General features: G+C 41.7%; 2 protein-coding genes across 3 annotated transcripts in view; one reads left to right on the forward strand and one right to left on the reverse strand.

Moving 5' to 3' along the window:
* Positions 1-5,002: 5,002 nt before the first annotated feature.
* On the forward strand, positions 5,003-17,094 carry LOC117435209 (F-box only protein 46-like). Its single transcript, XM_034058219.3, has 2 exons — positions 5,003-5,358; positions 12,083-17,094. Exon 2 carries the CDS (start codon positions 12,218-12,220, stop codon positions 14,315-14,317), a length of 2,100 nt encoding a protein of 699 aa, XP_033914110.3. The 5' UTR covers positions 5,003-5,358; positions 12,083-12,217; the 3' UTR covers positions 14,318-17,094.
* A 3,394-nt stretch (positions 17,095-20,488) lies between these two features.
* Positions 20,489-23,964, reverse strand: part of LOC117397352 (myotonin-protein kinase-like) — a 48,487-nt gene continuing 45,011 nt past the window's right edge. For both annotated transcript variants that reach the window (XM_034911118.2, XM_059004792.1), the window contains one exon: positions 20,489-23,700. In XM_034911118.2, the coding sequence (XP_034767009.2) occupies positions 23,599-23,700 (102 nt within the window). In that variant the 3' untranslated portion in view covers positions 20,489-23,598. The remainder of the gene's footprint in view (positions 23,701-23,964) is intronic.

The raw sequence follows: 23,964 nt of genomic DNA on the forward strand, positions 1-23,964 counted from the left end.
GTGGAGTGTTACTGGCCATGTAAACTCAGACCGTTCAAAACAGAGGCATCTCTTCTGAGACGCTGTAACAAACATACACACACTGCATGACTCATTCTTCACTTGCTTTCAGTCACTTTCACTGGAAAGTCTTCTAATTATTATTTTTTATATATAATTTAGTGCCCAAATATTTTACCCCCGAATGTCCAGTAATTTTTCCCTCTCAAAGCAGAAATTCCCATCACAGCTCAGTAGAACTGTAGGTTCATCTTCCTCTATGAACTTCAGAGCCGCTGAATTCATTTCAATCCCTTTGTGATAACATCAAATGTTTTTTTTTTTTTTAAGCAAACGCAGATATTAATGTTTTACGAGGAAAACTTCTTAATTGATACTTTATGCTTGATAAATTTCACAGATGTTAAAAAAAAATCAGACACTTCACATGTATTTTAAAATGATTTACAAAATTCGAGCTGAAACTCTCCCCATCATACCAGCTTTTCAAAGACGCCTCTTCACGGAATTGCAGTCTGCAGCATCGGAGCAATCAGCCTGTCTCCTCTTCCGACTCAAACACCTTCTCTGCTGTCTGGAAATACCGAGAAAAAGATACTTTTAACATGACTTTTGTTCAAGGAACGTCTGTGTTGATTGTCTGGTGTCCCTCACACGCAGGTGTTTTGTAGTTTGGTGTAGGATTTGAAACACTGTAAATAAAGCATTTAAGAATTAAAAAACATAAACATTATAAGTTTTAGTATTTATATACTTGTTAATGTTTATTTTGGTACCGCGTGTTGTACGTCAAAAATAGTCGAAAACCATTTAAAAAACCCCCCCTCAAATATGTATTTAATCCAGATCTACGAAGTTTATTTTTATTTTATATTAACAAAAGTGAGTCTGCACACCGATTTCGTTTACAGGGTCATTTGCATAGGGTCGTTAAAAATCAACTCGATTCTCTACAGACACCCCCAAAATCGAACAAGCTAATAAATAAAAAAAAAACAATTATCATCACTAGGTCGATGGTTTGTTCGCTTTAAAATTAACTTTAATTTACCTTGAGGATACTGATATAGTCAATCGCTCCATAACTGGGTGGGCCCCTGAGCAAAATGGGTGGGCTGAGGACCCTCAAACCCAAGCGTGGGGCCCCTGAGCAAAATGGGTGGGCTGAGGACCCTCAAACCCAAGCGTGGGGCCCCTGAGCAAAATGGGTGGGCTGAGGACCCTCAGACCCAAGCGTGGGGCCCCTGAGTGAAATGGGTGGGCTGAGGACCCTCAGACCCAAGCGTGGGGCCCCTGAGTGAAATGGGTGGGCTGAGGACCCTCAGACCCAAGCGTGGGGCCCCTGAGTGAAATGGGTGGGCTGAGGACCCTCAGACCCAAGCGTGGGGCCCCTGAGTAAAATGGGTGGGCTGAGGACCCTCAGACCCAAGCGTGGGGCCCCTGAGTGAAATGGGTGGGCTGAGGACCCTCAGACCCAAGCGTGGGGCCCCTGAGTGAAATGGGTGGGCTGAGGACCCTCAGACCCAAGCGTGGGGCCCCTGAGTGAAATGGGTGGGCTGAGGACCCTCAGACCCAAGCGTGGGGCCCCTGAGTGAAATGGGTGGGCTGAGGACCCTCAGACCCAAGCGTGGGGCCCCTGAGTGAAATGGGTGGGCTGAGGACCCTCAGACCCAAGCGTGGGGCCCCTGAGTGAAATGGGTGGGCTGAGGACCCTCAAACCCAAGCGTGGGGCCCCTGAGTGAAATGGGTGGGCTGAGGACCCTCAGACCCAAGCGTGGGGCCCCTGAGTGAAATGGGTGGGCTGAGGACCCTCAAACCCAAGCGTGGGGCCGCCCCTGCAATGAGACAAGCTGCTTGCCTTGAAACAGAACAACCGTTTTTAATGAAGCTAAACCACACCAATCGTCGCGCAAGGTTAACACGTTTAAATACACGTATTTATTTTATATTATTTTGGTCGCTTTTATTTAAAAATAACAATACGCTTAACGCGAATTATATTAAAACAATTCTTTATTTGATCAACAAGGAAAACTGTCAAGAATTAAATATGTTTTTACAAACCACGTGGAAACAATGGAAACGGAAATACGAAACAGAACGCCCAAATTTAGTTTCGTGCTACTAATTTAAAACAATATAATGTGTGTTTAGCTTCCTTCACTAATAGCATAGACACAAAACTATCAGTATCCTCAAGGTAAATTAAAGTTAATTTTAAAGCGAACAAACCATCGACCTAGTGATGATAATTGTATTGTTTATTTATTAGCTTGTTCGATTTTGGGGGTGTCTGTAGAGAATGGAGTGGATTTTTAACGACCCTATGCAAATGACCCTGTAAACGAAATCGGTGTGCAGACTCACTTCTGTTAATATAAAATAAAAATAAACTTCGTAGATCTGGATTAAATACATATTTAAGGGTTTTTTTTTTTTTTTTAAATGGTTTTCGACTATTTTTGACGTACAACACACGGTACCAAAATAAACATTAACAAGTATATAAATACTAAAACTTATAATGTTTATGTTTTTTTAATTCTTAAATGCTTTATTTACAGTGTTTCAAATCCTACACCAAACTACAAAACACCTGCGTGTGAGGGACACCAGACAATCAACACAGACGTTCCTTGAACAGAAGTCATGTTAAAAGTATCTCTTTCTCTGTATTTCCAGACAGCAGAGAAGGTGTTTGAGTCGGAAGAGGAGACAGGCTGATTGCTCCGATGCTGCAGACTGCAATTCCGTGAAGAGACGTCTTTGAAAAGCTGGTATGATGGGGAGAGTTTCAGCTCGAATTTTGTAAATCATTTTAAAATACATGTGAAGTGTCTGATTTTTTTTTTTTTTTAACATCTGTGAAATTTATCAAGCATAAAGTATCAATTAAGACGTTTTCCTCGTAAAACATTAATATCTGCGTTTGCTTAAAAAAAAAAAAAAACCATTTGATGTTATCACAAAGGGATTGAAATGAATTCAGCGGCTCTGAAGTTCATAGAGGAAGATGAACCTACAGTTCTACTGAGCTGTGATGGGAATTTCTGCTTTGAGAGGGAAAAATTACTGGACATTCGAGGGTAAAATATTTGGGCACTAAATTATATATAAAAAATAATAATTCGAAGACTTTCCAGTGAAAGTGACTGAAAGCAAGTGAAGAATGAGTCATGGAGTGTGTGTATGTTTGTTACAGCGTCTCAGAAGAGATGCCTCTGTTTTGAAAGGTCTGAGTTTACATGGCCAGTAACACTCCACTTGTATTCAGAATACTGAATAATCTGAATATATATATTCTGCCATGTAAAGACCCTATTCAGAATATAAAAAGGAATATTCTACTTCCAGGGTATTAAAACCAGTCCTCGCCCAGGACAACTGGAAGCTGCTAGAGACTGGAAAATGCTGGCAGATGTTGGTCAACGGCTTATTTTCCCACCTGAGATTGCCACCACTAACCTTCGACCTGATATTGTCTTGTGGTCTGGATCAGCACGCCTTGTTCAGCTGGTAGAGTTAACAGTGCCATGGGAGGATGCTGTAGATGAGGCGTATGAGAGGAAGAAACTGCGGTATGCTCAACTAGCCACTGAAGCGGAACAGCGAGGATGGAGAGTCCGGGTTTACCCAGTGGAAGTGGGTTGTCGAGGATTTGTGGCACGCTCTACAACCCGGTTTCTCAGAGACGTCGGATTCAGTGGCCAAGAGTTGCGTCGCACAGTGAAGAACTTATCTGAAGCAGCAGAGAGGAGCAGCAACTGGCTCTGGTTGAGACGGAAAGATTCTGGTTGGGGACTTCAAGCACAATAGAAATAAAAATGCCCACCCAGGGAAGACGCTTTTTTGTGTGGTCCAGTGGTTAAAGAAAAAGGCTTGTAACCAGGAGGTCCCCGGTTCAAATCGCACCTCAGCTAGTGACTCGTGTGACCCCTGAGCAAGTCACTTAACCTCCTTGTGCTCTGTCTTTCGGGTGAGACGTAGTTGTAAGTGACTCTGCAGCTGATGCATAGTTCACACACCCTAGTCTCTGTAAGTCGCCTTGGATAAAGGCGTCTGCTAAATAAACAAATAATAATAATAATAATAATAATAATAATAATAATAACATACCCATAGACTGGCAAGAATGATTTCTGGTTGGATAACCTATAATAAGCCTGCTCAGCATGAGAAGTATTGCCATAGAGACGAGTCTCCTCAGGAAATATAATTTGGCCAAACTGTACACAATACTGTAGACACTACTGTAGAAGCACAAGTTTTAGCTCATATTAATTCACATACTGTAGTTTAAATCATTTTAAACGCAGTTGTTTTTGGTATCTGTTCCATCAATCTGCAATTACCAATTTAAACACAAGGGGGTGCTGTTATCCATTCACAGACAAATAGGTTATTTTTTTCAAGTACAGTACCTGCATTGGTTTGTGCATTACAACTTAACCCAGTCCTTCTTTCCAGCAAACCCCAGGCCTGTATTCAAATTAGGGGGTATTTTTTTTGCAAATCAGGCGCTATGAATGTGCAGACCGAGAACCAGTAAACAAGAGTTACTTTAACATAACTATGAAATGGGATGCAAAATGCAAAAATGCACCGTCCAAACACGTTTTATGAAAGAAAATAAAATATAACAATTATTTATACAATTTAACAGGAATTGTCTCAAGAAACAATATATTTATAACCATCTGATCCGAAGATCATGAAATATTTATCATGATAAAATAAATTAATATACATGTACTATATGATATACTATATCCATGTGCTGGTAATTCTGTTGAATTGTATAGACTTGAGACTATCTCACGTTATGCCTGACATGCTATCAAGATCACTTTCCAAAAGCAATCAAGACTCCCTTTGTATTGACAAGCTACTCGATCACGTCCCGCGTGCTGAGACTGCAACCCCCGGGCTGCTGCAATCCCACGTGGCTTCGCTGACATCCATATTTGGGCATGCCGTCGAGTCTGCCTTCCCATTGGCTGGCGGCCGTGCGCAGATGTCTGTCAACAAATGGCTCGCGGGCCCAGCTTGTCCGATTATTTTGATTTGAGAAACTGTAGCAGGCCTGTGTTAAATATTAGAGCCCGCAAACTTAACACGTAAAAACGGAAAATATTACAAGTGACAACAGCCCCCTCTATAAAAACACCACGTTTCATATTCGGAAATATACATAATTCAAATCAAGCAGTTCTTCCAAACGAAGAATTCGTTTTTGTTGCGGTTAGTTGCGTAAACCAGGCCGAAGCAGGGGGCTGGATTTCTTAGCAAAGCTGGGAGAAAACACCTTGTGCGGTTTGGACGGCTGCTCGGGCAGCGCCTAATCAATTTCAGTTTGAGGTAAGAAAGGGGACGTCTTGTATATTATTAATAATGTGTCTATAAACAACAGCTATGATAATATACAAGTTATTTGTTTTCGGTTTAAGAATATCATGTTTTTTTTTTTTTGTTTTTGTACAATAGGTCTGTATCGGTAGTTAAATAAATAAATAAATAAATAATAAAACATTTAAAAAAATCAAGTGCTCTTTTTTAAGATGGTTGCGTCAAGTCTCTGTTTGTTTTTCCTAAAAATAATAGGTGAAAAATAAACACTAATAGCACGGAAAGTATAGTCGGACATTTTAATATAGCCTGGGTCTGGCTAAGTAAAATACAAATTTATTTTGACAGCGCTGCAAAATCTGTCAATAGTCTGACACTATGTTTGTTAAAGTTGTGATTGTCTGTGTTTGTTTGTGGTCCTTTTTCAGTATTTTTGTCAACCTTGGGGGTATTAGTATAAAGAAAGGTAAAACATGACCAGGATAAGAAACGACAGGGAATTTGAAAGGAGAAGGACGACAGTGGTGTCTAAGAATGTGGTATTGTTTTCACAGAACCCAGGTGTGTGTACCTTGCAGGGGACTTGTGCTACAGAATCGCCTGTACCTGCAGCCACCTGTAGTGTGTTTATCTGGTTAAGTTTATGATATACCAAGTGAACCAAAATATAGAAAGTTAATGGATTATGTTGAGGTTCATGACAGTATTGTAGACTCTTGAAGTTTGGCAAAAAAGGTTTTCAAATTACCATACATAGTTAAACAATGTTTGCAATTTTTGTTGATTCCTGGAAGCTTAAAAATGTTAGTGGTCAGAATATGTACAATTCCTACCTATGAATTATTCATCAAATATACACACATACTTGAGTGGTGGAATATATTTTACTGAGTAGAATTATGACATTTTCACATTTCTGTATTATTATTATTATTATTATTATTATTATTATTATTATTATTATTATTATTATTATTTATTTCTTAGCAGACACCCTTATCCAGGGCGACTTACAATCGTAAGCAAATACATTTCAAGTATCACAGTACAAATAATAATACAATTAAGAGCAAGATAAATACAATGATTTTGTATTTATTTATTTTTTTATTGGATCAAAGGAAAACTAGACGGTAAGACGGTATAAAACCTACCCTGGATCGAGAGCACAAATTCACACAATTCACACGCAGACTGCATCTTTATCTGTACAGTGTCTTACATATGAATGCCCCCAGACATATTTACGCAAGCAACTCAAAATGTGTGGAGACCCATTCTGAGTGTCCAGGTTAATTGAAGTAGCATAGTGCTGTCACATATAAAAGACACAAACCACACTGTCAAGTTCTGTTTTGAGATTGCCATTATAGTTAAAAGCCAGACAAGGAAATAACCAACAGGCCATGGTAGGATCAAGTAACTCTCCTGCATTACCACACTCTGCAATTAAACTGAGGTTTTACTGAACCGGCTGTAGGGTTTACAGCAGAACATATTCCTTACTATGGCTTATTCCCGCAAAATAAATATATGAATTTTAGGATTGAGACAATCCTATATATAAGTTGATTCAAAACTTTTGGCAATAGCTGTATAGTGAGATCGGACTGTGTCCAGTTCTGGTCACCACAGCACCAAAGGGACATTGTGGCGCTGAAGAGAGTCAAAGAAGAGCAACCAGACTGAGCTGCGAAGACAGGTTGAAATAATTAAATCTATTCAGCCTGTAACCAAGAAGAATTGGGGACATGATTGAAGTCTTTAAAATCTTCAAAGGAGCTGACATAGTTAATCCAAATCAGTACTTTTAAGCACAGCACAGAAACCAGCACCAGAGGACACAGCAGGAAATGAAGTGGAGATTAGGACAGAGGGAAGGAGACGCTTCTTCACACAGAGTTGTTAATGTGTGGAATGGGTTCCTAGCCACACTGTCGATGCTGAATCACTGGGATCCTTTAAGACCCAACTTGACAAAGTTCTGAGATCAGTCAGGTACTAGGACTGAATGGCCTCCTCTCGTTCGCTAATTTTGTTAAGTTTGTTTTAAGACCAAGGGCATGTGAAAACAAATATCAAAACAGACGTACACACACAGGGTGTGGAAATTAGTTTTTTTGTGAAATCTCTAGTCTCTTCAGTAACATTGTTGATGGTTTAAATTCATATAATGTGGAGGAATAATATTTGAGGCCAGAGTATATCAAAACATGAATCTGCCATAATGTTTCTTCAGTTTTGTAGTTACACAGATCTTGCCCTAGCCAGCAATTCCTAGATCTAAGTGCATACATACAGTTTCAAATAGGCTACCTATTAGACCAATACTGTAGGTATAATTTGACCCTAAAGGTGTTGCCTGCTTTTGTGGTTTCAGATATGTAAACAATGTGTATTGGAGAAAAGGCTCTAAAAAAGTGTTGAGACTATTTAAAACATCGTCACATCGGAAGTTTGGAAAATTGGACATTCTGGTGACCTTTGACTTCGTTTTTGGTCTTGTGGTGGATCTAAACAAGTATAATTGACAAATGTCTTGAACTACATACTGTGTCCAGTTCATTAGCAAAAATTACTGAGAGTATCAGAATCTGAGGTAATGAGAGAACTATCTCTTGCCTTGCTGCATGTACAGTTACACTTATATTTAATTTACGTGGCAGTGGATGTGTGTATTTGTGGATTCTGTGTAATAATTGATATGTTTAAAATGTGACGGTGCCACCTCTGGTAAAAAGGTCTGAATAGAAAGCGGATCCTAAAAAAGATGTCTCCGCAGTCTGTATTTAAACGGACTGATATATAAGACTATATTAAATATAGGTATAGTAATCTCTAATAAAATGTAGCCTATGGTTTGTCTGCAGCATTTTGATTTGAACGCTGGTCTGCCCAGGATGTATAAAGTGCTTTCTGAGAGGTATAAGAGAGGTATATAACTCTTAAAATTACCAACAAAATGCATTTTATTTAAGGATGGTAATAACCCCAGTGGGGTTTATAACAAAGGTGCTACTTTGTCTGTTTTGATGTACAAATCTTAATCTTGAACACAACAGAACCCGCTTTGGTGCCTTCCAGAGATGAAGACCTTGAAATTCTGATTTCAACACTCCCTGTGCTGTGCTGTGCAGTACTGTAGAGGGTCCTGGAGGGGGCAGCACTGAAAGCTGCTGTGCACAGCAATATGGGAATGCTTTTCAATGCCAGGTGTAGGGTAAAGCGATGAACGGGATTATACGAAAGGCTTAAAGCTGTGGTGTCACACAGCTGTGGTGGTTTACAGTCCTCTGCAGTTTGACCTCGAATGGTAACTTTTAGCGGTAGGAACACAAGTATAGCAGTCTTGCCCTTAAGTGGTTGTAGCTTACAAAACCGTTTAATACATCTTACCTTGGTCTAAAAATATAGAAATACCAAAAGAAACATAGTAAATTAAATGAAAAATTCTGCATTGTGTAGGATCCGAGCTATTTTCGCCCTTTTTTTTACTGTTAGGTTTGTGGCTATAACTCTTTAACTATAAAGGTTACAGGTACATGTTATACCTGAATGAAAAAAAAATAATTGTTTGTAAAATTTATTTTAGCATGGCCAGCTCAAATGTGACAGTGTACAACGAAACTTCAACATGTAGGGAACATGGAATTTTGTAACAAATTGGATACATAAAGAAATGATGGCCATATATACAAAAGGGACCTAAAGCAACCAAAAAAGAGCTGAACAATTGAAAAATGTGCAAAAGAAAAACAAAAAGCATTCAAATTATTTGTCCCAGGGACCTGGGTTATATGGTGCAAGGTAGAGCTATTCACTGTGGCTTGAATGACCAGCAAGGTGGTGACCATGGCAACATAAATCTAACAGCTCTTGTCTCATGCATCTGATCCACAAACATGAAAAAAAACATTATTGGGGGAAAAAAGGTCCTTGTGTCTTCGATGTCGCCATTTCTCTTATTTTGTAAAGATTTTGTGTGAAAATTGTTTACCAGAAATACACGAGTAGGACCTCTTTTTAAAGCTCTGATTCCCCTCTTTCCAATGGTGTGTCGCCTATCACAGTGCCGGAGTAAAAAGATTTAAAGGGCCAGGTCGCCGACGGGCTTTTTAACATGAGACGCACCCTGTAGAGTTAATGGTTATGACACGTTTTACCATGTACTGTCAGACACGATTCTCATGTTCACTCGTGCTTTCACATTGATCATTTCACCTGGAGAGTGAAATTGTTCCCACCTTCTTCACCTGCCTGTCATTAACCAACCAACCACTTTACCAGTAATGTGATTTCACCCTAAAGACACTACTGAGGTCAAATGACCTCGGAAGTGAAACCATAACATATTTCCTGAAAGTAAGGCAAGGAAGCTAAAAACTTTCTTTAATCTGGATATCGTGTTTTAAAATGTAAAGTTTTGCTGTAACGTGTTGCTTTCGAAACGGCACATTTTGAGACCTACTAAGCCAATGGAAGTGCATGAGGGGTAAGATTTGTGCAAATATTTTGTTCTGTTTTAAATAGTTTATTTTAGCCAGATATTTACATCACAGCAGCTCTAGAAGGGGAATGCAAACGCTTAGGAAGGAAAACTAAAGCATGTCCTTGTTTTTGTTATTCTTACATTTCGCAGAGAATATTTACAGCTGTCTTCTGTTCACAAAGGTGATAATATTCTACATGCAAACAGCTGTAAACCTGTACATTAGGCTCTGTCAGTACCTGGCAGCTTCTGTATTAAATAGAAAACAAAGCAAATTGAAACGGAATGCTTGAGTTCAAAGTTGGAACAAAACTCTGGGCTGCATTACCAAGAGAGACTCCTCTTTGATCAACAGTCTGATCAAATTTCTAGTGCTAGCCAAACTTGACGGGGCGACATTTTATACTAAAAACTGTAAAAACTACTTTCCTCTCAGTGGGGAATATGTAACGACTGTGGTTCAATTTAGCACTTTCATATGTCAAGAATTCATTTTTATTTTGTGTGTTTTTTTCCCCCTGTCCTTAATGAGCCGCTAGTCACTGTATAAAACACAAGAAAGGATAGCAACCAGATTTTTAACCAGTATCAATATTCTCCAATTATGCAGCAAAAAATACTAAATATTGCAAACGAGACATCTGCAGACATGTCCCTGTACAATATCTGTACTAGAGTTTCATCTAAATCTGAATTGGTCTAATAGCTACTCCAGATGACATGGAATGACACATAAATGTGCCCAGATATCACATTGGTATAGTAAATTCACAATACAGGATGAAGGTTAATGCTGCTTTCACATGTTACACACTCCAGATAAAAGCTGACATGTACACACAAGGGACATTTTCTACTTATGTTTAATGCTAGCCATCATGTCTTGCCATCATTCTCTCGCGGACTGGTCGATGTGCTTGGCTGTACTGTCATACTGTACATTTTGGAAATGTTAACACTTGGGTGACCGTGGCCCTTTCTCTGTCTCGGACCAAGTCATTGGAAGTAGATTTTGGGGAGTCGTGATGTAAAACCCTCTGGGTTGCTTTGATGCAGTCTGACAGCTTTTAAGGGCGTGCAGGAAAGCAGCATCAGTGACCATCTGCTGGTCCTTGGCAGTGTGTGACAACAGACTGGTCAATCTTGTAGGGTCAGGGCAACGGTGAACCCTGGAGTGTGGAAGCCAGAGGTATTGGAACCAAGTAATGTCATTCTGTGTCGATGTGAATAACGTTTGTCTAATGAATCGGTGCGCATGGATCGTCAGCACTGGCGGCTATAGGAGGCTGTGTGGTCCAGTGGTTAAAGAAAAAGGCTTGTAACCAGGAGGTCCCCGGTTCAAATCGCACCTCAGCTAGTGACTCGTGTGACCCCTGAGCAAGTCACTTAACCTCCTTGTGCTCCGTCTTTCGGGTGAGACGTAGTTGTAAGTGACTCTGCAGCTGATGCATAGTTCACACACCCTAATCTCTGTAAGTCGCCTTGGATAAAGGCGTCTGCTAAATAAGCAAATAGTAGTAATGGTAGTACTGTTTTAATTCTCGTTTACTCAGGACAGCGCTTCAAAGCAAGGACTTAGAAAACACAAGAACTGCACCAAGTAGACGTATGAAATGTTGCAAAAATCTAGAAAAACAAGGGTAAATTATGTACAGCCCTGTAACTACGTTCTTTGGCAGGGAAGAAGATTTTTAATCTATTTACAGATGTAACCAATACGAAAGGTTTACAGTTAGTCCTGAGTGTTCCAAGAATGCTAATTATAGTAAGTGTTTCAGTGCTGTAAAATGATCCATGCCTCCTGCTGTCCCGGGCAGCTGAGTAATGATGTTATGTCATGATCGGTTGGTGCGGTATCAGGAATATAATGATGTTCTCATTGCTAAACTCTGGGGAGTGAGGCTCAGATCACATTTATACCATTCTGCATGGATTACTAAGCAGACTAAATCCTCGGTTCTTGGATGATCTGACTTGGGTCGTCCCCCCCCCCCCCCCCCCAAAGAAGTGCTTAACGTCAAGGATGTCAAAATAATCTGTTTTATATATGTACAGTACCATAACCCCTAGTGCAAATCAAACCGTTTCCAATGCACCGTGCATCATACTGTTTCTTTGCAGTGAATAGCAATAAAAGCTATTTTTTCCCCAGTGAGTGATCCACATTGTCAAATTGCAGATCAGTGAAGCAACGAGTTACATTATGTAAATCTTGGTCCAAATCTTAATGTACTTGTTTCTCCATAGGTTACCTGCATGCCAGCCCTGAGGAAATCCCTACCCTGTGTGAAAATGAGATCGGTGGACGTCTGTGGCGGCTCTGAGATCTGAAGGAGGCAGCCTCCTTGAGCAGCCTGAGGACACCATGCTCCCGTGGAACCAATGATGGACCCGGACACCTTCTCCCACATCCAGCTGTGGTGCCCCCGGCCTTTCGGGACCTACTCCCAAAACAAGCCAAGCAACGGGGCTGGCAGTGGAGTTGGTGGCTCCCTGCTGAAAACAGCCAGCGACCTTGTATGCCGGGGGCCGCAAGGGGAGGAGAGGGATGAGGAGCCCACATTGGAGAACACTCCCCCAGTCACTCCCCCCTCCCTCTCTTCCAATGGGAACCAGGTAGAGGATGGCCGTGTGCTGCTGGACACCTGGTACGTCATCAAGCCTGGGAACACCAAAGAAAAGATTGCTTTTTTTGTGGCCCACCAGTGCAACGGGCTGGGCTTGACCCGACCCAACACCATGAAGGTCAAAGGGAACTGGAGCACCGACTGCTCCAAAGCGAAGCGCCGCCGCTGCTCCTCCTACGACCCCAGCAAGTCCAGAGCCAACAGCTCTGAGCTGGAGAAGGAGCCCGGGGAGAGTCTGGATGAGGGAGACTGTCTGGAGACGGAGCTCAGCGAGACAGAACTGCTGTCTGTGGCAGAGATGGTGGCCCTGGTGGAACGGCGTACAGCCATGGCCTTGCAGGAGGTCATTGGACAGATGCCTTCTCAGAGTCTGAACGCAGTTAGGAGCCTCTCCAGCACCACCACCAGTACCCAGGGCTCAGAGGTGTTCCTCTCAGAAGGGGAGACACCTGCTCCAGATGCTGATCCCCCTTCCTCCCTCCAACTTCCCCCAGCAGAGAGAGAGCCACCTGATTCCAGGCGGGTAGCAGAGGCCATTGCCCACTTTGAGTCTCAGCAACAGCAGCTAGAGAGTGCCCTCCTGAGACGCAATGGGGTATCACAGGAGAAGACTGGAGATGGAACGGGGGCGAGCGGGGGGACAGGAGGAAATGGCAGTGGTGGAGGAGGGGGAGGAAGGGAGGTTAGGATCGCCTTCCGTGTCTCCAGCATGGACCCTTGCTATCAGGCTGAAACAGGAAGCTCTGGCCGTCCCAACTGTATGTTTTTGAGCTGTGGCGGGGGAAGCCCGACCGGAGGTGCCAGGGCCAAAGAGAAGATCACCTGTGACCTTTACCAGCTGGTGAGCCCGTCCTCTCGTGACCCCCTGCCTCCCAGCAACATGGAGATCCTGCTGGCCGCCGCCGCCTCCCCCAAGGGGACTGGGGAATCCAGAGGAGAGGGACTTCAAGAGCACCAGATCCCACCCACGAGTTCAGACTCTACCCCCGAAAGCGAGGCTGGGGAGAAGGGTGGCGAGAGATTGCGGGAGTGTGTGTCCGGTTTTCACGTAGAAGTGGTGGTGACTGGCGCAGTGGACCAGTGCGTCTTCTACGGGAAAGACAGCACTGAGAACGTGAAGGAGGAGACTGTCCGTTTCACAGTAGGATCCCCGGCCCCAGATTCTTTGCCCTGTCCAGGGTGCGAGGAAAACCCTCCCCCTCCAGGACAGCTCTTCTTTTACCACACCCAAACTGCACTGCCTGATGAAGACAGCAAACAGCTGGAGGTCCAGAACTCCCTTGACTGCACTAACAATAACCGCAGCAGTGCCGGCGGTGAGCGGTTGGACTCCAGTGATTCACCCACGGGTCAGGATCCGGATTCCTCAGACACTTCCCTGTGCCGGCTCTACCGCCACATCTCCCACGACTTCTTGGAGATCCGCTTCAAGATCCAGCGGCTGCTGGAGCCCCGGCAGTACATGCTTCTCATGCCCGACCACATCATGGTGAACGTCTTCAGCTATCTCCCCACGCGTTCACTTGCTGCCCTCAAGTGCACCTGCCACTACTTTAAGGCCCTTATAGAGACCTATGGCATTCGTGCCACCGACTCGCTCTGGAACAAAGACCCACTGTACCGAGACGACCCCTGCAAGCAGTGCAAGAAACACAATGAGAAGGGGGACGTGTCGCTGTGCCGCTGGCACCCCAAACCTTACCACCACGACCTGCCTTACGGACGCTCCTACTGGATGTGCTGCCGGCGCACCGACAAGGACGCGCCAGGCTGTCGCGTCGGCCTCCACGACAACAACTGGGTGCAGCCCTGCGAACTGGTGCAGAACCGTGCTAAGAGGGAGGATGGGAGGTGAAATTTGAATGGCCCCAGTGGAGGAATTTGAGACTATTTTCAAGGAAGGGAGTTTGGAGGGTGGCTACGTGCTTGCTGAAAGAGTCCAGTTTAACAACACTTTGTAATCTGTTTGGTTTGTGAGTGCTGCAAGCGTGTGTGTGTGGTTTTGTTTTTCGTTCTCGTTTCTCTTTTCTCTTTCTAAGCCTACACTCCATGGTTTTTTCAAAATCCTACTCAAACAAGAGAGGTGCCACCTGACTACAAGATTTCCTCCCTCCGTTCCGTCCTCCTTTTGCCTCCCAGTAAAACACCTCCTAAGATATAGATCCTGCAAGTAGGCATAGCCAAAATATTCAAAATTGATGTTTTACAAAACCAGGACTATCGCTATCCTGTTTTTAACACCTCTTCTTAAGTTGTAAAATTTCCATTTGAATCCCAGATAATTCAGAACAGGCTTCTGTTGTAATAAAATACACAAATGCAACAGTACAAGCAGGCTCTTGCATATTAGCTAAGTGTCAAACTAAAATGAGCTCCTTCTGTCGTGATCATAAATAAATGTTTAGCCTTGTTTTCAGTTACTCTTGCCATCCATGGTGCTGTCTTGCTAAAACATGTGATTGAACTGGGATAATAAATAAATTTACTGTGAAAATAAAGTGTAAGGTTTAGTTTATGGTTATCCAACACTTGTGTGGTAACTATGAACGAACTGGCACCTAAAGTACTGTATTTTCCCACTGCAGAGTGTAAGGTGGTACGTTGGGTAAACAGACAGATTTTCCTTGAATGCACTAACAATAACATTTGATGGAAAGTGAGTGGATGGGTTCCATACCTACGCCTTCATGCAAGATCTATAGCGTTTAATCCAGCAATGCCAATTCTGACTGCAATTCCTTAGCATAATAACAGTGTTCAATAAGAAAATGAATATTGCTGTTTCTGGAGTGAGGAGCCATGGACATAACTAATCTTACAGGGAACCACCGGATGCTGCATAATGTGACATTTTTTGTCCTGTGTTTAAATAATAACAAATATTAATAAAGATTAACTGTAATACAGCTCTTTGGGATCTGCAAAGTCTGTTTTGTATGTGAAGTATCAGATATCAAACACCACAGCTGTCCTCTGTTCATGCATCAATAGGCATTGCTGGTTTGAACAGCGTCGTGGCTGTATTGTTGCAGGAGATAAGGATGCTTTTTCTGTTCACTAAACTACAGTGGGATATTAAACATAGCTTGTTGTGTTCCGAATCCATCTCTACATGTCTCTATACCGATTGCACAGATCCTCACTCTGCTTCAGGTCCAGTCTTTGTTGAGAGTTAACAGTTCTGCAGTTTAGGCTTCACCAAATCTGACTCCAATGGGTCAGTCCAGCTCAGCTTATTGTTCCAATCAGATTGTTACTTAAATCATGTATACTTTTAAATAAAACATATTTATGTGCACTGTAATATAAATCATTTTGAAATGTTTTGGGTCAGACTGGAATAAAAACTTAGCCTGGAACTGATTACTGGGGCAGATTTAGTCATCCCACTGCAAATAACACTTGCTGCTTAATTTGGCATTTCCTCTTACCCAGTGTTAATGGGAATATAATTATTAGGTCATCACAAAACTATTTAAACCAAGAATGAGCTCATAAATGCCAACAAGTCCGTGACGTTCTAATTTCAATCATTAACAGGAACAGACAGTGAAAATGTATGTTTCAAGGAAAGTTCACAGATTTGCAATGTGTGTGTGTGTGTGTGTGCTTGCTCTCAAACACAATGTGAGACATTCTGATGCACAAGATTCATGGAGTAATGTATTTATTGTAAGCTTTTAAGATTCCCAGTAGGCGTGTGTAAGCCTCCTGCTCGAGTCTTTTAAGTGCTTTCAAGTGATTTGTTCCCTAGGCCTTCCACCAAAGCTTCCATCAGGGCTGATGGATTTTCAACTGAGGAACTGGGTTTTGTTTGTCTTTACTGCCAGGATGTGTGTGTGTGTGTCTATATATATATATATATAAATAATGTCACTTGATTTGATTGAAATGTTGCCAGTTTTGTGCATGTGAATGATCAGATGAATCCGTGGCCAGCCTAGTCCTGCTCGTTGATAATATCTCTTCTGTTACGTCAACTCCCAGCTATGCATACAGGGCTCAGATCTGAGTCTATATACAGGGTGGATCAAAAACATTATTATCGACATTTATGTAGAAATACCAAAATGAAATTGCTGAACAAATATTTCGACTTTGCGACTGGTGTAACCCGACTTCTTTTGTCAAAGACACTCGCTAGCTTCTTTTAGTACTTCTACATGTCTTCCTACTGAGTGTATATTTATGGGTGAATTAATGAGGCAGCATTACAAGACAGAGTGATGTGCAAACATCACACCGACTATCTGTACAACGTCCTGATAGGAATCAAAGCATTGCTATGTGCTAGGCCAATTGCAGAGCTTCATTTGTGTTCTGTAGTGATGTTTTTCAGATGGTGCATTGTTCACCCTGCATCTCTGGTGAACCTTACTTGCACACAGCAGAACTGATGGAACCATTGGTGGCCGATTGTAGACTCTGGGTTTTTTTCTTTTTTTTTGCGATAAACCGATTTCCTTTTGCTGCCTGTGCACTTGTTGCTGTAGGTTCATTTCCTGTGTCATGGTTATGGAAAATAAATGGTCTTGGCACTCAAAAGGTCTACCAGAATGAGAGTCCTAGGATGTTTACCTGATTTCATCATGTGTATATTTGGTTTCAATTAAATATTTCTCTTTGCTCCAAGATGTTTCTCTTAATTTTTGCCCTGCCTTAGGTACTCTGTCACACATTTTTCTATTTTAGCACCTTGAATTGCTGGACTACGCATTGTGAATTCTCACAATACAAACAGTAGATTCTGGAACCTCGAGTGTACCCTGAATTCTTAAAATGTATTAGAAGTAGGGCCAGTGCTCCAGATAAGGTCTTGGGTCTGGGAGTAACTTACCCTTTAGTGTTAACACTGAGAGAGTACAATGTATTTTCAGGGGGTAAATGCAACATTACCTTGAAGTCATGTGTAATCTCGATAAATACTGTACAATCTTTAATGGTAATGGGGTAGGCATTAAAAAAGAGCCTTTAACTCCAATGTTACTTTGAATTACTGCAATGTACAACCACGCGTGTGTTCTACAAGGTTCTTTATCGGCTCAGCACATTTTTGTTCGAGGTATCACACTGCAAATTAATTACATTACTTATATTTTAACATTAAATTCTTAAACTCTGTGAATCTGTTCAAACCAATATAAAGACCATGCAGATAAATAAAATAAGGACTTGCATTAATAAGTTATAAAACAGTTTGTTTAATATTATAGGCACCTTTTTTTTAGCGGTTGCCTCTGACAATGGTTCCAGTTGAATGTGCAGCTGGACTGGGGTGTTCACGCTTCAGCCTGGGTAGCTTAGAATTATTCTTATTCTTGCTGTGATTGGCTGCAAAGACAGCAGGGCTAGCCAGAGACTGGATCATGTTTGCTGGGTTGTTTTTTCTTGTGTACAGTTTCCTAGTAACCGAAGACCTTGCATTCGGGGTGATGTAGTTGTTAGTGGAGGTTTTAGAGGAGACGGGAGGGGAGGCTGTGCAACAGAATTGCTAGGCGTATTTTTTACACGTTAAATTAAAATGTTGTGCGGATTTCGGATTTTTTAATACAGAAAAACATCAGGTACGCAGCTAAATCACGTATAAGAAGTATATTTTGTGGTCACAAAATGTGGGAGGCAAACTACAAACAGGTGTAATTATCTCTTTTAAAAAATGAAACGGTACATACAGGCTACACTACCCCCCCAGGCTTGTCTCAGATGATTCCTTGAATCCTATCACTTGGAACACTAGAAGCCATATTCCCAAAGCGTTTCCTCCAGTATTTTAACTTTTTTTTTTTTTTTTTGAAAGAGGCAAAACAGCTGTTAGATTTACAAAACTAGAACCAAACAATTATGTGGTATTCAACCCTCAAGGTGTTTTATGTTCATTCTGTAAAATTAATATGTTTTCCTCCATTCATAAAATAGGAGTTAATTAAAGAACACATTGAAAAATCCAAAATACTGCTAAAAAACAAAACATGGCATTTAATTAAGTTTTTTTTTTTATTGTGAGAACTATTAAGAACTTTATAATAGTTACCTGTAATAAAATAGTTACAATATTATATATTATCATCTTTTTATTACCAGAAATGTAGACACTTCTCTTACAGTGCTTCTGTCATGCATCCATATATTTTAAATATTGCACATTTATCATCTATACACTCACCACTCAAAATTCATAGAGCAGATTTCCCCCGCATAACACATAGTTTAGGACTGCCTCTTGTCTGCAGTAACGCTACACACACCTAGACATACTGTAGATCTGATGTGTACAGACTGAATGAAATATGAAATTCACCTTTCTTTCTCTTTCTTTCTGGGGCATTCCCGTTACCAGTGACTGAGCTTGATGTGTAGCATTCTATCCAGTGAATAGTAACGTTAGATTATAGATAGTTATGGGGATTCCAAATCTTGTGAGAACAGTCACAAAGACTCCCGTTTATTCAGAGCACAGTCTGGGGGGAACTTTAAAAAGCTATTATAAAAACATAGATTTTTACTTAGTAGACCTTCTTGTAAGCTGAATGCACCCTGCACTTATCTGTAAAATAACCTGGGCTAGAAGATCCATCCTGCACAGCGGTTTTCAATTTCTAACTGGGACCCCCTGAAATACTGCTATAACACTGAAATACATACATGTAGATTTATACACAATTGACCGCGCATGCAATACATGAATTGATGATGAACTGCTGTGGTTTGTATGTGACATGGCTGTTTCCAACCTCTGGTTTGAGATCCATCTGGCATAAAGACATGTGAGCCTTCGCTGGCCTTGCTACCAAGGGAAAGGGCTTGTTCTATGAATCATAGGCAGTGCATGTACAAACATAGGCAGTATATAATGATAATAGAAATGCACACGTGTACAGACTCGGGCATCTTGTGTAGTGCAAAATGTATTCTTTGGCATCATGGACAGCTTAGTTACTAGCAGTTGAGTTCTCTCAGTCTAGACCAATATGTGTCACTCTCCCCTGCAGCCTCAGAATCTGTTTTTAACAATCTCTTTATTTTCTTTTTTCTTTTATTTAGAGTGCCCAATTATTTTACCCTTGATTTTCTCCCCAATTTAGAATGTCCAATGATTTTTTCCCCCCTCACCGCAGCAATTCCCCACACAGCTCAGGAGAACTGAAGGTTCAGCGGGCGTCCTCCGATCCCACGACCAAGCCAGCTTCCTCTTCTACACCCAGGAACTCCAGAGCAGATGTCAGTGAGCTACCAGCCTCTGGAGAAGGGTCAGCCCTGCAGGTGTCCGCTCTGAGCTCACTGGGCGCCTGGCCAGCAGGGTTCGCTGTGGCGTGATGAGGAGAAACAGTCCCTGCCGGTTTTGCCTCCCTAAACCACAGGAGCGTCCGAGCCAATCCAACACTCCCTTCAAAATCCCCAGCGAAGACTGCCAATTTCGCCCAGTCAGGACGCTCCCCTGACTGTATGACTCGCCCTGCACACCACGCGACCATGCTTTTACCAGGTGAGCCACTTAGGGACTCTACATAACAATTTTATTGTAATCAAATTACTTACGGTAACTTCCTGTTACCCATAACTAATAAACACTCAATAGTGAACACAATCAATTCCATGACAAACATGTGGACTAGAAGTCTTTAATAATCTGTTGAAGGCATTGAAACAGACTTCTAGTCCTAGATGTTCCAGACTCTTTCACAGCAGAAGAATTGATAACCTGTGCATATAATACTCATGAGCACCAATATAGCTCTTTGGACCCGAATTGGAACATTTTAGTGCAGATTTGAGCTGCCTTGTCTCCTAGAAAAGGCGCCCACCCACCAGATTGCAAACAGTGATATCCTTTTACAGTCACTAGTCTCTCTGCAATGGGTGCACAATCCTAAGGCCACGACACTTGAAACATGAGCCACCACAGTGCTGTGAAAAGGGGTGGCTCACCGGGCTCGTGGGTTTTGAGGATTATTGGTTTGAAAGACTGCTAGAACAAATCAGTAGGGTTAGGTAGATGCAAGTACATTTCAAATTCAGCACAGTAATGTTGGGTTTAAAAAAATCAACTTGTTTAATAAGCAGAACACTAAATGGTGTCTTAAAGTATCTGTAGAGAACAAAATAATGTTGCACTTTTGTTAATTACTGTACACAGGACTCAAGTGTTACAGAAACACACAGCACTATAGCAAGCATGCTTTTTCATTGGTTATTAAACTTACAGGAAGTCTGTTACTGCTTTACTTCCTTGGCCATTTCACCCCAGTGTCTTCTGCGTCAAAGCATGTGACTGGCTGAAAGCATGTCAGTCAATGGGGGAAGCAGCCGATTGGTTATTGACAGGAAGAAGCCAGTGAAGGGGTGGGGCAATTTCACCCTCCAGAATTCTTGAACCGAGTGTAGTAACAGATATCATGCTTTAGCAAACATTCATTTTAAAACATGTGTCTTTTCAAAACGGCACATTTAACCTAACAATGTAACTGTTTTGCTAGCCACAATCACTTTAATGTGTTTAGTCAGCTTTTAAAAAAAAAGTGAACTATCATGAAGAAGGTGGGAGCCAAAATGTTGTAGCTAATTATTAAATTAGTGAGTTATCAGTTTATGAATTAATTTTCTTTTTCATTATACATATTTATTTGTATGGCTCTATTGAACTCTCTGGTTATCGGTATGGCTCTGTTGAACTCTCTGGTTATCGGTATGGCTCTATAGAACTCTCTGGTTATCGGCATGGCTCTATTGAACTCTCTGGTTATCGGCATGGCTCTATAGAACTCTCTGGTTATCGTCATGGCTCTATTGAACTCTCTGGTTATCGGCATGGCTCTATTGAACTCTCTGTTATCGGCATGGCTCTGTAGAACTCTCTGGTTATCGGTATGGCTCTGTAGAACTCTCTGGTATTTGGTATGGCTCTATAGAACTCTCTGGTATTCCGTATGGCTCTATAGAACACTGGTATTCCGTATGGCTCTATAGAACTCTCTGGTATTCCGTATGGCTCTACAGAACTCTCTGGTATTCCGTATGGCTCTATAGAACACTGGTATTCCGTATGGCTCTATAGAACTCTCTGGTATTCCGTATGGCTCTACAGAACTCTCTGGTATTCCGTATGGCTCTATAGAACACTGGTATTCCGTATGGCTCTATAGAACACTCTGGTATTCCGTATGGCTCTATAGAACACTCTGGTATTCCGTATGGCTCTATAGAACTCTCTGGTTATCAGTATGGCTCTTTTAGCCAGATGTCTCAGTTATTCAGTTACATAATAATTAGCAATTTATACACAATATTGGGATTTAACAAACGAATAATACAAATAACAAAAACCAAACTGAAGTTTAAGTAGTCAGCAAGGGTCTCATTGGCCAGCCGTGTTTCCATTTCTAAGTGAAGGAATACTTTACACAATCTACATGGTCCTACTGATGTTCTTACCCATTTAATATCATGTGTGTGTTTTCTGTGAAATGATCTATTGTTTTTTCTGCTTCTGTCATTATTTGCCATGCTTACTAACTATTCCAGCAAAAGTTGCTTCTGAAAAGCTTTGTCAAGGCTGATTGTGGGGAAGTGAAGTGGGGAAGCATGTAGGAGTTGCATAGACTCACTTCTCAATCACTCATTGATCTCAACACATTGTCAAGTCGGGTCTTAAATGATCTAAGTGATTTCTCACTACTCTGTGTGTGAAGAAGACTCTCCTTCCTCCTGTCTGTCTCCACTTCATTTCCAGCTGTGTCCTCTGGTCCAGGTTTCTGTGCTGCGTTTAACGTATTGTTTCAGGTTAACTATGTCAGCTTCTTTTAAGATTTCAAAGATTTCAATCATGTCCCCCAATTTTGAATGGATTTGGTTCTTTCACCCTATCTTCACTGCTCATTCCTTTAAGTCTGGTTGCCCTTCTTTGGTACTGCGATGACCAGAAATCGCTCTCAACAGTGTGTTACACATCCTCGTCATAACCTCCATGGATTTATACGCTACAGTTTATGATCATATCGGATGGGTCTGGGTCTGTTGATTCAATATTGAGATACTGTGATTTTTCTCTATCTGTCTTTACCTGTCTACGCTCTTGTCTGGGAATTTCTAATAGTCTTGGACTAAACAGATGTCTTTATTCCATTCAAACCATGCGCCTTTCAGATTGGCTGGCCTTATATTTATATATAGAGTAGGTTTGACCAGCAGGGTTGGAATGTCACACTGTCACATGGTTTAAATAGAATAAGGAAGTCTCCAAACATATCTCCAGACCTCAGTCGCTCGCTTCAAATCAATTCTCAGGACCCTGATAGCTGTTGTCTAAAATGCGATTTCAGGTTTTTCACTCCATCTTATTCGTATGATTCTGTATGACACACGCATCCACAATGTTTAGAATTCACATCCTCGCCCTGTATTTAATGTAGTATGCTTGTAGTTAATGTATTTGCATTGTTTTTTACTGTTTGTATTTAATGTACTATGCCCTGTATTTCACTGTATGATGCATTGTTCCTCACTATCTTGTAAGGCGCTATATAAAATAAAGATTGATTGATTGATTCATATCTAGACATATGTAGAGAACAATAACTCAGTGTTGGGGTAACACTACACAGAACCACTCAGAATTCCTATAATGTAGTGCTAATAACAGGGACTATGGATCTGGCTACAGTGAGACAGTCCTGACCTGAACACCCCCATTCAGTCCTGTGCCTTTCTCAAGCAGAGACTGACAAATGCCAACGGGACTAATAGAGTTGCGAAATACCCGTACAATCTTTTTCAGAAACATTTCCCTAGTAGCAGCAGAAACCATCTGTTCCAATGGCGCTGCAAATTTTGGAAGAAAATGTCCCTAGCTTAATTTTCCAGAACAAAACGGCAGTCTTTGTACCAAGAATCCAATCTTTGGCATGCTCTGAGATCAGCACCTTGGGACTGTGCTGTTCTTAAATTTGACGTCTCTTGTTACTTTTTTGATCAGCACCCGGGAAAGCCACAGTCCTCTCCTCTGCTTCCAAGCTGTGCGTGTCTGCAAGTTTCTTTTTTTCTTTCCTTCCATCTTTCTTTTTCTGTGACAGCATGTTGTCGTAGGCTTAGATGCCAGTTTTGGGGTGCGGTGGGGTTTGTTCAGTCAGTAGAATACTTCATTCAGGAGAGCTCAGTTAGTGAGCGGCAGGCCCCAGAGCTGAACGCCCATCCGGCCGTGCAGAGAAGCAGGTAACCCTCATTCCTCGCATTCGGCCGACGCATCTGCACATCAGGGAGAGAAAGAGAGACAGTCACAATGAGAACACTGAGCTATTTTAGAAGGCTTGTTGTTACACAATGTCCTAGTACTGAATCTAAAGCCCATGAAACACCAAGAAGCTTTCAGTTAACTTTGTCTTTCTCTAGTGATTTTTTACCACCGTTACGCATGTCGCAAAACTAGCAAATGCCACAGATTAGTCATGAACACAATTCACTGTGGAGACCCACTTCTATGGAATCAAGCAGTGTCAACTGTCTTTGCAC

Source organism: Acipenser ruthenus, chromosome 30 (genome assembly GCF_902713425.1).
Source record: "Acipenser ruthenus chromosome 30, fAciRut3.2 maternal haplotype, whole genome shotgun sequence".
NCBI classification, from domain to species: Eukaryota; Metazoa; Chordata; class Actinopteri; order Acipenseriformes; family Acipenseridae; genus Acipenser; species Acipenser ruthenus.

What these genes read in the sequence shown, in the direction of transcription:
- LOC117435209 (XM_034058219.3), top strand. Translation starts at nt 12,218, where the DNA reads ATGATGGACCCGGACACCTTCTCCCACATCCAGCTGTGGTGCCCCCGG.